This window comes from Antennarius striatus, chromosome 14, assembly GCF_040054535.1.
Source record: "Antennarius striatus isolate MH-2024 chromosome 14, ASM4005453v1, whole genome shotgun sequence".
In the NCBI taxonomy this organism is placed as follows: Eukaryota; Metazoa; Chordata; class Actinopteri; order Lophiiformes; family Antennariidae; genus Antennarius; species Antennarius striatus.
In genome coordinates this window covers 15,652,683-15,667,542 of record NC_090789.1, presented here as the reverse complement: position 1 = coordinate 15,667,542, position 14,860 = coordinate 15,652,683, and the positions used below count along the sequence as shown (strand labels likewise).

The following is a 14,860-nucleotide window of genomic DNA, read 5'->3' as shown; positions in this document are numbered from 1 at the left end:
CATGTTTTATTGATGAGAGGACTGTGCATGAAGCTCTGAGAGCACTGAAAGGACAAAAAATAGATTGACAGACATTTATCTATTTTGTCCTTTCCTAATATATCAGAAAATTAGCTACACTGATGTGTTTAGAATTTTAGTGTACCTATATCTATATCTTCTTCTCCTTTCGGCTTTTCCCTTCAAGGGTCGCCAGCCCTGCTCCATCGGTTGAATCGGTTGCCTCCATCTGACCCTGTCTCCTCCATTCTCTTCTCTCACACCAACTACCTTCATTTCTTCTTTCACTACATCCATAAACCTCCTCTTTGGTCTTCCTCTAGGCCTCCTGCCTGGCAGTTCAAAACTCAGCATCCTTCTACAAATATATTCACTATCTCTCCTCTGGACATGTCCAAACCATCTCAGTCTGGCCTCTCTGACTTTATCTTCAAAACCTCTAACATGTGCTGTCCCTCTGATGTACTCATTCCTGATCCTATCCTTCCTGGTCACTCCCAGAGAGAACCTTAGCACCTTCATCTCTGCTACCTACAGCTCTGTCTCCTGTCTTTTCCTCAGTGACACTGTCTCTAGGCCAAACATCGCTGGTCTCACCAGTTTTGTATGTATATCTGTATCAATATAGTGTTTTTTATGACTGTTGTGCTGGATTACAGGACAGTATACAGATGATATTTTATAATGTAGCCGCAAGAGGACACAAGCCAGTGTCTTGTTGTGCCGGTCCCAAGCCCGGATAAATACAGAGAGTTGCGTCAGGAAGGGCATCCGGCGTAAAACTTTTGCCAAATCAAAGATGCGAATCACACCTATGACTTCCATACCGGATCGGTCGAGGCCCGGGTTAACAACGACCGCCATTGGCGCTGTTGACCTACAGGGCGCTGGTGGAAATTGAATTACTGTTGGTCGAAGAAGGAGAGGAGGAAAGTGCGTTCGCTCGAAGAAAGAGAAGAGGAACACCAAGACTATAGGACTAAGAGTAGGGACGTTGAATGTTGGAAATGTGACAGGAAAAGGTAGAGAGTTGGTTGACATGATGCAGAGAAGGAAGGTAGACATACTGTGTGTACAGGAGACCAGGTGGAAAGTTAGCAAGGCTAGAAGTTTAGGAGCAGGGTTCAAGTTGTTCTATCATGGTATAGATGGGAAGAGAAATGGAGTAGGAGTTATCTTGAAGGAGGAGTTTGTTAGGAATGTCCTGGAGGTAAAAAGAGTGTCGGATAGAGTGATGAGTCTTAAGCTAGAAATAGAAGGTGTGATATTCAATGTTGTTAGCGGGTATGCTCCACAGGTAGGATGTGAGCTGGAGGAGAAGGAGAAATTCTGGTCGGACTTTGATGAAGTGATGCAGAGCATGCCTAGAAGTGAGAGAGTTGTCATTGGAGCAGACTTCAATGGACATGTTGGTGCAGGAAACAGAGGTGATGAGGATGTGATGGGCAGGTTTGGTATCCAGGAGAGGAACGCAGAAGGACAGATGGTAGTTGACTTTGCAAAAAGGATGGAAATGGCTGTAGTGAATACTTTCTTCCACAAGAGGCAGGAACATAGAGTGACCTATAAGAGTGGCGGTAGGAGCACACAGGTAGACCACATCTTGTGTAGACGGTGTAACCTGAAAGAGATCAGTGACTGCAAAGTAGTGGTAGGTGAGAGTGTAGCCAAACAGCATAGGATGGTGGTGTGTAGGATGACTCTGGTGGTGAGGAAGATCAAGAGGGCAAAGGCAGAGCAGAAGACGAAATGGTGGAAGCTGAAAAAGGAAGAGTGTTGCATGACATTTAGGAAGGAGTTAAGACAGGCTCTGGGTGGTCAGGAGGTGCTTTCAGATGACTGGACAACTACAGCTAATGTGATCAGGGAGACAGGTAAGAGAGTACTTGGTGTGTCATCTGGAAGGAAAGTAGATAAGGAGACTTGGTGGTGGAATGAGGAGGTACAGGAGTGTATACAGAGAAAGAGGCTAGCCAAGAGGAAGTGGGACACTGAGAGGACTGAGGAGAGTAGACAGGAGTACAGGGAGATGTAGCGTAAGGTGAAGGTAGAGGTAGCAAAGGCCAAACAAGGGGCTTATGATGACTTGTATGCTAGGTTGGACAGTAAGGAGGGAGAGACTGATCTATACAGGTTGGCAAGACAGAGATAGAGATGGGAAGGACGTGCAGCAGGTTAGGGTGATTAAGGATAGGGATGGAAGTCTATTGACAGGTGCCAGTAGTGTGATAGGAAGATGGAAAGAGTACTTTGAAAAGTTGATGAACATGGAAAATGAGAGAGAACAAAGACTAGAAGAGGTGACTGTTGTGGACCAGGATGTAGCAAAGATTAGTCAGGATGAAGTGAGGAGGGCATTGAAGAGTATGAAGAGTGGAAAAGCAGTCGGTCCTGATGATATACCTGTAGAGGTATGGAAGTGTCTAGGAGAGGTGGCAGTAGAGTTTCTGACTGGGTTGTTCAACAGGATCTTAGATAGTGAGAAGATGCCTGAGGAATGGAGGAGAAGTGTGACATTGTGATCTGTAGTGAGAGCAGGGAACAGGTGGAGGAGAAGCTAGAGAGGTGGAGGTTTGTCCTGGAAAGAAGAGGAATGAAGGTTAGCCGCAGTAAGACAGAGTACATGTGTGTGAATGAGACGGACCCAAGTGGAAGATTGAGGTTAGAGGGAGAAGAGATCAAGAAGGTGGAGGATTTTAAGTACTTAGGCTCAACAGTCCAGAGCAATGGAGAGTGTGGAAAAGAGGTGAAGAAGCGTGTACAGGCAGGATGGAACGGGTGGAGGAAAGTGTCAGGTGTGATGTGTGATAAAAGAGTTTCAGCTAAAATGAAGGGAAAGGTGTACAAAACTGTGGTGAGACCAGCGATGTTTGGCCTAGAGACAGTGTCACTGAGGAAAAGACAGGAGACAGAGCTGGAGGTAGCAGAGATGAAGATGCTGAGGTTCTCTCTGGGAGTGACCAGGAAGGATAGGATCATGAATGAGTACATCAGAGGGACAGCACATGTCAGAGAAGTCAGACTGAGATGGTTTGGACATGTCCAGAGGAGAGATAGTGAATATATTGGTAGAAGGATGCTGAGTTTTGAACTGCCAGGCAGGAGGCCTAGAGGAAGACCAAAGAGGAGGTTTATAGATGTAATGTAAGGAAAGACATGAAGGTAGTTGGTGTGAGAGAAGAGGATTCAAAGGACAGGGCTAGATGGAGGAAATTGATTCGCTGTGGCGACCCCTGAAGGGAAAAGCCGAAAGGAAAAGAAGAAGAAGAAGAAGAAGATACCGATGATATTTTATGCCATCTTCTATACTGTATTTTGATGTCTTTACCATAGAGAGAAGACAGATAATAATAATAATAATAATAATAATAATAATAATAATAATAATAATAATAATAATAATAATAATAATAATAATAATAATGATATTCATGGACCTACTCTATAAACCTCTAACCTTCACATGTGTGTGAACCACCGGTTAAACAATACTTAATATATGAAATCCTCATCAGAGGAATTTATAATCTCTGACCTACCACAGATCATTACTTCTTTTTATGCAAAATTGTTCACATTTACAGAACTCCCATTTCAAATGAGGCCATTTTCCCACTACAGCATTCACCCTGTAAACATACATACATGGACATGTAAGTGATAATAATGATCTCATATGTAAAATATGAGTTTGTGTCTCACGATGATGTTTTGACGAAACACAAACCTGCTCACCTGATACGTGTTCAACAGATACATTCTTCCAGGCAGTAGTTCTGCATATGTGACCTGCAGAGCCCAGATAAGACAAAACCATTATGAAGATAACCAGCTTCAATTATGAGGATGTTGAAATGACTCTTGACTCGCTCCACTGTGATCACTTCAGAGAAAAATACAATGGAGATAATAACCAGATAAATCTCATCTCTGCCAGCACCGGAGACCTGAAAACAGAACATTTATTCATAGTATCAGTGTTTCATCTATCCAGCAGGCATGAGACAGTAAGAAGTAGATTTTTTTTTGTTTTCTTGTAAATTGTTTTTGATCATAGGCTTTAGAATCATTTTTGAGAACAGAGAAAATTAAAGCTATGACATGAAACCAGGCAGATTCTCTGAGATCTGTCATTTATTCCCTGTTAATTTTGATAACATCACTACACTGCAAAGACACCGTTTTGTCAGGCAGGTCGGTGTTCTTAAATATTGATTTATCTGCCCGTCATTTGATTGATTAATAACCAAAAGTATTCAGTTTCAGTGGCTGTACTGAACTGAGAAAAATGTGAATTTATATCACAGCAAAGTAAAATAACAAATAAACCAATGATAAATAAACCAACTGCAGCCGGCTTTCTGATAAGGCCGCACAAGTTCAGCATCACTGTGGCAATATGTCAGTATGTTGTTTAATTGATCAAAAGACTTTCTCAAAAAGTATTTTTTAATAACTAATACATTTATCACAGGAATTATAGATTTAGAAGTGAAATTAATTTTGGAAAACACGTTAATGCCTCTCCAGCAGGTCATCTGCTGAGTCATCACATACAGGTGCAACTCAGATAATTTGAATATCAAGAAAAAGTGACTTTCTTGTGATTTAATACAAACAATAAAACATTTATATTTTAGATTTACTACAAATAAATTAAAACATTTCAACTCATTTTAATTTTGATCATTTTGGCTTACATCTCATGAAAAACAAAATTCTGATATCTCAAAATATCATAATATTACACGATCAGACACACAAAACCAGCAGATGACCTGGACCCACACCATCACTGACTGGAGACCACTCTGGACTTCAAGCAGCTTGGACTCTGTGCCTCTCCTCTTCCTCTATGACAGGGGTGTCAAACTCATTTTCACCTAGAGCCACATCAGCATAACAGCTGTCCCCAAAGGGCCAAATGTAACTTAGAAATGTACCTAAATGTAACTCAATGTAATGCATCATTAATGTAAGTGCTCCTTAATGTTAAATAAATCTGATTTTATTACTTATTGAAGTTACAAACATTACAGTTACACAGAAAAACTATGTTTGCTAGTTGCTCTGTTATAACATAAAACCTTTTAATTTGTCAGGTTATTTCACCCACAGACCTCCATCAATCAAGGATCAAACTATCCAAGTCAATAAAAAATAACATCAAACACAAGTTAGCACATTAATTTTATTCAAAACGTTTTTGTACGAGTTAAAATGGGCTGAATTACTGCATTGTGGGAAATGTAGTTTTGGGTCAAGGCACTTTTGTTCTATATATTTTTAAACACTCTGACCTTTTATGCTCTCGTGGGCCACATAAAATGATGAGGCCCCCGGTCCTTGAGTTTGACACATGCGCTGTAGGACCTGGACTTTCATCTGAAAACAGGACTTGGGACCTTATGAAGCTCTGACGAGTCATTCTATGGGCTTTGCTTCATAACCTCCTCATCCGTGTTGCTTGTGCAGTTTCCTACAACACTTTGTCCTCCATACGAGTGTTTCTGAACATGTTCTCTGTGAACAACCAGCCCTTTCAGAAAGAATCGTCTTTGCGGAGGGAGTGCGTGACTCTTCTGGATGAATGTAGACATTGCTCCCCATGATTGTGGTAGTGTGTCCTAAACCTGACCTTAATATTTGTACTGCATTGTTATTTTTGCGATATTTTTTTCTATCTCTTGAGTTGAAGGCTGACATTAAAACTGAAGAAATATTGAACAATTTCTTTCACTTTCACGCATAACATTTCTATGGTGTTCTAAATGAGACAAACCTTTACAGGAAACTGTGCGTGTGTGTAGAATGAACTTGTATTGTTCTGATGACAGACCCATAATGCTATTCTTTTGTGATCCTGTCTGCATCTGTTGACATTTCCTGCATTTTATCCACACACAATATTTATCTGATGCAACTTTTTAGCGATCGAGCTGGGGCAGCTAGCTGCTGTGGATGGGACGTGGCGGTTTTCATGACAGTCACAGTAAAGACAAGAAAGCCTGATTTTACAGCATTTCATCACTGCTCGATTATCACGTTTTGAGTCTGCAGCGATATAATCATGACGAGACATCAGTCCTGACAGTTCATTTTTAACCATGCAACAGTTAAAACAATTCAGATGAGTCTGATTCATCGTACAGCTTAAAGATTAACTGATGAAAACTACTGTTTGAGATGAGGTGAGTCAACTTCAAACAATCAGATGATTAAATAATGGAAAAGGTGCTTCAGTTTACTATACTTGGACTTTATTCACCTCAAATGCACCTGAGCAGACACAAACATCTCCCGCCTGTTGCCTCGGGTCAGACGCGTCCTGAAAGTCTAGCTGTGTGACCACTGATCTGAAGGAGACGTTCAAAACCACATCAAAGTTGAATCATGCACTGATCGGCTCCTCCGTTACATCAGATCAGATCCACTCGGTCCGGCAGCAGACACATGATGATGCAGTCCAGAGTGCAAACTTGACCCTACGGCTGCTTCAGCTGGGGCGCTGTCCAGAGAGCCCCTCTCATCTGCGGCGAAGATATGAGGCTGACTGCTTTCTGCCGTTTATCCGTCATTAAACTCAACACACCGGCTCCAAGCTGGAAAACTGCTCGGGAAGTTTTCACCTCGTTTCGATTAGTAGGGGAAAACGCCAGCCTGGTGGTGATCTGTTGTTGGCGTTGGCAAATGGATACTTGGGGTCCAGTCCTGTCCTGAATGATTCACAAAACGGCTAATAGTGAACATAACTGCATAGAGTATTCCCTCCCTGTACATTCTGATCTGAGACGTTTCATTAATCTTCCTGAATCCTGGTCGGAGACAATAGCTGTGGGGGTGAGCACATAAACATTTCATTGTTTTTTTCCCACCTTGAACACACCTCTTCATGATGTTAAAGCCATAATACAACGCCAGCAAATACATTCCATTAGGAATTTGCCACCTTTAAAAGGAGTGGACAAGAGTTTTACTCACAAACCCTCAAACTAAATGAGATTAGTATGTAAGAAATGTAAGAAAGTCTTTCCCTGCCATCGTCAGTTGAGGTACGCAAAAAAAATCCTGTGTGTTTGAGAAGAGCAAATCAGTTCCCGTTAGAAGTAGAAACAGATGGTTTCATGTTAGGCATTTATTATGAGATGTGTCCTTTCAGCAGCACCCGCAGTGGAAGTCGGCGTTGGGGTCCTTCAGCAGCTTCTTGCGATCGACGTGCAGACAGTCTATGTGATACCAGGCGTCGCACACGTCGCACTGGATCCACTGCACCGTGTCCTGCTGGGGGAGCCGACACCACTGCGCCGCGCACGGCTCCACCGCCCCGACGGCTGCCTCGTCGTCGTCGTCCTCCTCCTCCTCTTCGTCATCGTCATCAGAGGAGGAGGAAGAGGAGCCCGAAGAGGAGGAGGCAGAGGAGGTGGAAGAGGAGGATGAGGAGGATGGCGAGGGTAAGGAGGGCCGGGGAGGGAGGAGAGGGTGTTTTCTGGGTCGACCTCGGCGTTTGCTGCAGGATGAAAGAAAGGAGGAAAGGAAAAGATTACCCAGAGATATTGGGCCATCCGTAAAGAGTTCACCCTGGCTGTTGTGTTAGTGATTAATAGAATCATTTAAAACTGATCTCTATGGCCTCTCACCTTGTCGGATGGTGAAACCTGTTGAACTGCAGTCTGCCTCTGTCTTTTGTGCAGACCCTCACCGAAGGGGAGGCCAGGCTGTAGTTCTCTCCTCCAACCACCAGGGGGAACACAGGGGAGCTGTTGGCTCTCCGTCTACCTCTTGGCGCCGTTGATGAACTGTGTGCAGGTTTCTGATGGCAGAAAGCTGCGATGTGGCCCCGCATCACTGTCGGGACCCGGTGCATCGTCTGCACCGCCTGCTTGTGGGCTATGGGGTTGGAAAACGCCGTCTGGAGGAGATGCTGGTTTAATCTGCTGTTGGTCATGGCGCCATGGAAACTGCCAATGGTCCTGATGCCAACTGGGAAGGGTTTGGCCTCCACCGGCCGTTGGACATCGTTCTTCTTGGGCTGCAGAGACAGAGGAGGAGGAGGAGGAGGAGAACCGAGACCTTCTGACTCCGATTTGTAGAGACGCCTCCTCTTCCTCCCCTTTGCTCTCTGTGCTTGATCAACAACTTCTGCTGGAGCTGTCAAAATAAGGTCATGTCAGAGGAGCAGTAAAAAAACATTCAAGACCAATGATTTGGTCACAAGTTGTGGTGTTCTTGATCACATGACTTCACGTTAGGATTTCAACAATCATGAGGGTCGCAGGGACAGACAAATTTCACATAAAGTCCAAAGTTTAGCTTTCAGGACAAAACTATGGGCCTCCTTAAGTTATTTGTCATTATTGCTCCAGCAAAGACAAAATGCCACTTTAAGATTTGCTGTTTCACACTGGATGCAACCTTCATTAAAAATATAGAAGAAAATTCATTTCTTTAACGAAAACTTGGGGATACAGCACACATCATCTATGACGATTAGTGACCTGGGTTACGATGATAAATATGATAAATTTGAAAACAACTGGATCATCTGAGGACAGTCTGAAAATGCAGTGTAGCATGTTTGGTGGAGGAAATTAAGATTAATTAGGTTTACAATTTTAGAGAATCAACAGTATTTCTTATTTTTTTAGCCTCACCTCCTCGACTTCTGGGCTCATCTGAGCTGTCGTCCTCCAGGAGCACCGTGTGAGCAGACTTCCTCCTGTTCCTGGAGGTCAGCTGGAGGGACTTGGTTGAAGACACCGAAGTTGCATGGGAGAGCGCTGGAGGCTTGGAAGACGGGAGCATGGAGGAGCGATCTGCGGCCAGGGTGGGTGAGGAGGAGCCGGGGTCGGAGATGGTGCCCTCGTGGCTATAGCTCCTCTTGAAGGTCCAGGTGCTGCCCTTCATCTTACTCAGGCTACCGATGGAGTTGAGGATGACGCTGGCGCGGTTGAGGGACAGCTTGGACAGATCCAGGTTTGTGGCCACCTTGCGGTCCAGGCTGGTTCTGATCCTGTTCTGCAAGTCTGAGGAGAAGGTGCCTGCCTAGAAGACAAAACATACTGTAAGACTACATACGATTTAATTAACCTTGAAGCAGCCAATAACATAATAATCTGCACGTTTTGGAAATGTAATTGGCCGATAATGTAATGAAAGTCCTGAACTAATAACAAAAAATAACTTGACTACTTACGTAGTAATCAGGAGGTAGGGTTAGTAATAAATTATTGCATTTCCAGCCAAATGTTATTACGTTATTACGGTTCAAGACTTTTATTACATTATTGGCTTTAACAACTCTTTTCATTCCGATCCAAGATCTACAGGAGTAAGTCTAAATCTCCTGATCCTGATGTTGGGTCAGGACTGGTGAGCTGAACCAGAAGCACTGAGCACACAGAAGCTGGTCTCTGCTCAATCTGTGTCTGAAAAGTTTACCTTTGGAATCGTAATCGCATCGAAGTCTAGAGGGCGAACTTTGACTTTCTGGAACAGGAAGTAGAACTCAGGGCTCCCTTGAGTCGCCTGGCCACCAAAAGTCAGTGTGTCACCGTCCGAGAGCTCCCATTGGACGCAAGGCTGGAGGCGAACATCATTGACCCAGGTGCCTGCCAACATTTGTTTTCAGATGAAATGTGTCACTTCAAACTGCCGGCACCAGAACCAATCGGTCACATGGTCAGGTCAAACAAATCTACAACAGCAGCGCTAGAAAGGCCATGTTGAGCTTCATACACCTTTTAAATACTTTTTTCCCCCCATCTGACAAGGAAGTCAGAGGACACAGCAGGCAGAGTATCAAAATAAAACTTCTTAATTATCCGTGTGTTTACAGCTTCCATAACTGAGGCAAAATGGAAAACAGTCTGAGAAATGGGCCGAGAATGAGGAGCTGAAAAACTACGAGGCAATCAAACGTCCGTGGCAGCGCAGTGCTAAATGAGAAATGCACTGTGAATAGTAAAATGTAATTTTAATAGCACGAGTGAAGAATGTGTGAAATGGACTGTGAAATTGCTTGAAAAATTAAGACTGTGAGGGAGCAGTTTAGACTCTGAGCCTGTCAGACCTCCTCCGCTCACCTCCTGCTTCCTCTCGTGCACTTCAGCTTTCACTGGGAACGATTAGAAAACCAAGGAGGTGAGACATGAAGCTTCAGACCTCCCTCCACGCTCAATGGAAGACCATTTCCCTAGTGTCTGGAGCCTCCTTCCACCACGTCCACCGACGGAACTTCTTAATCTAGCATTTTTTACCATTATTCCTGCTTTACTTTGTTAAATTCCTTTAACGATGTAAGATTATCAGCACCATATAAGACCAAAGCAGGGTGGGGAAAAAAACAGGCCTGGTTGATTTTTAAGTAAGTGCACATTTTAAATTCCATGTATCTCATCTTTTCATCCAGAGCTCATCTATGATTTTGGTATCTATGACAACATGCTGACTTAATAATTGCTTAAAATGATGTCTGAGCTCATTTGTCTGTGAAGAGTTTTTACTGCCCATCTTTTTATAAATCTTTCTCGTGGGGTCACAACTCAAGGTTTTCAAATGATTTCACCATTAATCAAATATATTATTCAACAAAAGCAGAGGATAGTAAAAACATTCTCTGTAATTTCCCAAACGGTGACATTTTCAGAAAATGTCATTTTAATAAGTTCAATTTTGTAATTAATAACTAAAAAAGCAGTAGTATATGACACCAGGAGAGGTTTCCATTATCTCTCAAAGAAGAGAAAAGAAAGAATAGAGTGGACTTGCTTTAGTTTGGTTGAAGATGTTTCAACTTTCAACCAAGATTTTCTTCAGTTCTGACTGACTGGTAGAGTCCAGATACTTAACAATCAAAACCACCAAAACGGTAAGTTTTGTTACCATTCATGAGGGGGGGTCATTGTTCTGTCCACCCTCATGTGAGGATGTGAGTGATGCTGCAGTTTCTGATGTTGGAGGTTACTACCATATTGCAGGAGGGTGATGGATGGTTACACCATCCCCATATCTGGATTCTTTAGCAGTCAATCAGAACCTCTTGGATGAGAAGTGAAACATCTTCAACCAACCAAGTTGGTCCAAGAACAGTAACAATCATCTATTTGTCATTTTCTTGAGTTCTTCACAAAATGTCCTTTTAAGTGTTATATATCATTGACACAAGATATTTGGAGTTTCATAAACCTCATGAAATTATATTAATGAATATTCAATTACATTACAATTGTACTAGCAGGAATCCGTGGAAATTCCACGATAAAACAATAATATCAGACAAACATATGACAACAAATGAATCGGCGTCTTTGGCGAGGAACGTGAATGGATGAAAAATATACAAACTTTGACTCATAAAGAAACAAACAAACAAATATCCAACTGTCAACCATGTTTATCAACGCGTCTTCAACGTGGAGCTGTTATACGTCAGAAAATGGCTGGTTTTAACTCTGTCCATTCTGTGTGTACATGTAGACACGGGTCACACACACTAACGTCACAGCGGTTTCCATCGCAGGGAGACACCCCCTGGATGGAAAAACTTTTGGTTACAGCGTCCACACGACAACGCAGACCCCACGTTTTCAAAAAACTTCACTTTGGCCAGCGTTTTTGTCCCGGAAATCTGCGATTTCATGTAGACGAAAGGCGTAACCGCTACAAAAAGCCTCCCTGTCTGATGCCTTACACCATATTGTTCACGTGATTCCTTCTGGTAGATGATGGGTTGGGCGCTGTGATTGGTTGGGCACTTGATTGACAGGTAGTGGGTGGAGTGAAAACATGACACTGTGAGGTTTTCAAGTAAGCTTATTCAAATATATACATGGGGAGATGGATATCAACTTATAATTATTTCAATATTAAATTGTATTATAATTATAGGAAACTAATGTTTTAATAGGTTTCAGGGATAAATGTAGTTAATAGTGTTAAGTAAAGCCGTTGGAACACATCAGTATTAAAGTATTAAATCATGTTTAAAGACTGCTCTTTATCAGATGGTTCTTCTAAAACTGCCTTAAATTTTGTTCTTAACTGCATGAGTTTGGCCATATTTTATTGCTGATCCTGCCATTCCATCTTACACAGTTCCAGTGACCCATTTTATACATTTGTGAGTTTTATTGGAGACTTTAATCATGCATTTTTTAAAAAACTTTATTCCCTTTCTCCAACTTTATTGCATCAGTATATTTCAGTATATTCTTCACCCTTATTATGAACAGTTGGGGAGGGGGGGGGCACGGGTGGGTATTGTCGTTCGTCTTATTTCATATGCTTTCATATTTTTTTCCAATTTACTTTATTCCCAAAAAATCAGTTAGCACTTAATGAAACCTTTGTTGTTGACTGTTCATTATTTGTACTTTCTGTTTCCATGGTTACAGGTTATAAATAAGTTCATGCTCTGAGTGGGATTTTTCTAATGTGAGGGTTTCATTTGATGTTTTCTCACATATTAACATTAACAAGGAACAAAATAACTTCCTCCTCACTGAGCTACGGAGGTCCCGATCACTTCAAGCCTATTTATTTTTATTACTATATAATATTTGCTATTTAAATTATTACTATGAAGCTTGTGTGCATGTCAGCATCAGACATCTATTGTGGATTGTAAAGCTCAGCTCAGGTGTTATTTAACTCAGCATTTGTGTTTTAGATTGTTGTGTTTTGACAAAAGTGTGTTATTCATGAAGTTCTGATGGTTCTAAAATGACATTCTTGTAATTGGGTGTGTCGCTCTGCTTCCTCTCTTCCACAATTACTGCAGGGGTGTGTGAAAAAGCCTATTTTAGAGTATGTGTCTCTCTCTCACCGTGACTGCTCCTGTCCTTGATGTGGACCCTCCAGCCCTCCTCCGCCGGCGTCACTTCACCACCATTCGCCTCCTTCTCGGCGTGCAGCTCGGCATGGATTCGGGACACTGATGTGGAGTCCAGCGTGACATCACAGAGCTCCGCAGCCCGGCCCAGACGGAACACAGAGTGGCTCAGTGACGGCCTGAATGTGTACAGGTCTCGTGCTGAGTCTCCAGCAGATGAACCAATTCGGAGTAACTGGAAGCACGGCTGCACCCCAGACAGCATGACTTAAATGTTTGATTGTCTGTCACCTCAAAGCTTTCTCACCTGTCCCACCCTATCTGTGACCAGCCCCGTGTTACAGAAGGCTGTGATCCATTGTGAGACACAACTCTACTAGAGAACAGAAATTAAAATGAAGGCATCTGGGTTTGAATGCAAAGTGGTGACTGCTGACATGAAGCTATATTGTCAAATAAAATATCCCGAAAGTACAGAGTGTGATGTTTACAGGCTGGTGCAGCAGCTTAGTGTAACAGATGTTTGTTTCATTAGTATGGGTGGCTGATTGTGATGTCCTGTTGTGAATATATGAATAAATAATGAAGGAGAAGAGCACTGCTTTAAATGCTGAAGTGTGGAAATGTGCTTTTGCATACTGCTGTGAGCTCAACTCAATCACCCCCGGAGTGAGAGGTTATAAACTGGTGGGAGAATAGAGCCTGTGTATTACGTGACCAATTCAAAAGTTGCAGAAGATCTGGAGATTGTTAAATGTCAACAGCTGTCACTTGAGTCCCTGTCTGACAGTGAGATTAGAATTCCTGACTCCTGCAGCCTCACAGGTGGAAAACCTGACGGGTTTGAAGTTCATCTAACCTGAAAGAAAACGAAAGGGAAATCTTTGAAACAATAGTTTCTGTATTACTGCCCTGTGTTAGATTAAACTAATACCAGAAATAAACAGTATTAACAACAAAGTAGTCAAACTGGATTCACCTCGTAAATCTTAGACACTTCCACCGCATGTCGTGCATCAGCTACACGGACACACTCACGTCATGGTCTCACGACACAAAGCAAGAAACACAATAAAATAAAGATCTCGTCTACTAAATATTTACTTGCAATTTTAACTGCAACTACAATAGTTTAATATGTCTGTTTAAAAAAAGCACTCATCGTTTACCACGGGATTCGAAGGAGAGCAGCGATATCGATGGTCTATTTTTTAGCTTGTCAGTCAAACCGGGATTAAGCTAGTTGACGTCAGGACAGAAGAAAGTCGAAACTTCCACTTACAACAACAGAGTCTCTCCAAGGGTTTTCGTGAAAATCTGCTAAAAACGACCGACCACTGCACCAGCGGACTGAATTCCTTAGAATATATTTCCTTGTTTCGGCAAATTTTAATCGCAGTCGTTCGTCAGGCTTCGGTGGAGTTTTACGCTTTCTCTCCTCCCAGGAGGAAGTACTTTGAAATTTGGCGCGCCGTTCCCTGGGCTTCCTTGTGCTATAATTGACGTCACATCCTGTTCTTCCTCGATTGGCTGGCTGCCAGCGCGCTCTCCACGGGAGCAGGACCGACCTGTTAGGGCCGATCGCTGATCTCTGCCGACACACGTCAGCAAAGCTCAGCGGGCCTGACTGAGCAGAACTGAGGAACGAGTTCACGCAAAACGACAACGTGACCCACATCTGAACATCTGTGTGTCTGGTTTCTTTAGGACAGCGTGACACTCACCAACCTCGAAAAATCTGATCTGTTTTATTTTATTAACACATGTACTTTTTAATCAGAATCAGAATCAGAATCAGAGTTTTATTGTCATGCTGACACACGTTTAAATATGACAGTACGAAATATGTCTCTGGAGGTCCCAGTAAGCCCGGTTGATAAATAAGATAAATAAGATTAAATAAGATAAGTTAAGAAAAGATAGGTTAAAAATGTAAGATAAATAGGAGAACAGAGAAAAGTTAAGAATAGTAAGTGTAAATTGAAAAGTGTTCGAAGAGCAAAGTCTATTTACAGTGTAGCAGCTGTATGT

General features: G+C 42.5%; 1 protein-coding gene across 1 annotated transcript; it reads right to left on the bottom strand.

The window, feature by feature from the left end:
- Nucleotides 1–6,248: 6,248 nt before the first annotated feature.
- On the bottom strand, nucleotides 6,249–14,235 carry tcf19l (transcription factor 19 (SC1), like). Its single transcript, XM_068333533.1, has 6 exons — nucleotides 14,112–14,235; nucleotides 12,824–13,688; nucleotides 9,439–9,608; nucleotides 8,652–9,042; nucleotides 7,638–8,148; nucleotides 6,249–7,507 (listed from the first exon to the last, which is right to left on the bottom strand). Exons 2-6 carry the CDS (start codon nucleotides 13,092–13,094, stop codon nucleotides 7,156–7,158), a joined length of 1,695 nt encoding a protein of 564 aa, XP_068189634.1. The 5' UTR covers nucleotides 13,095–13,688; nucleotides 14,112–14,235; the 3' UTR covers nucleotides 6,249–7,155.
- Between the last annotated feature and the right edge of the window lie 625 nt (nucleotides 14,236–14,860).

Bases quoted from the DNA above. Each gene is read 5' to 3' on its own strand.
- tcf19l (XM_068333533.1), bottom strand. From the start codon at position 13,094: ATGCTGTCTGGGGTGCAGCCGTGCTTCCAGTTACTCCGAATTGGTTCA. The intron at 9,609-12,823 runs GTGAGAGAGAGA...AAATGTTGGCAG, and splicing joins CAAGGACAGGAGCAGTCACG to GCACCTGGGTCAATGATGTT. The intron at 8,149-8,651 runs GTGAGGCTAAAA...TTATTTTGACAG, and splicing joins TGAGCCCAGAAGTCGAGGAG to CTCCAGCAGAAGTTGTTGAT.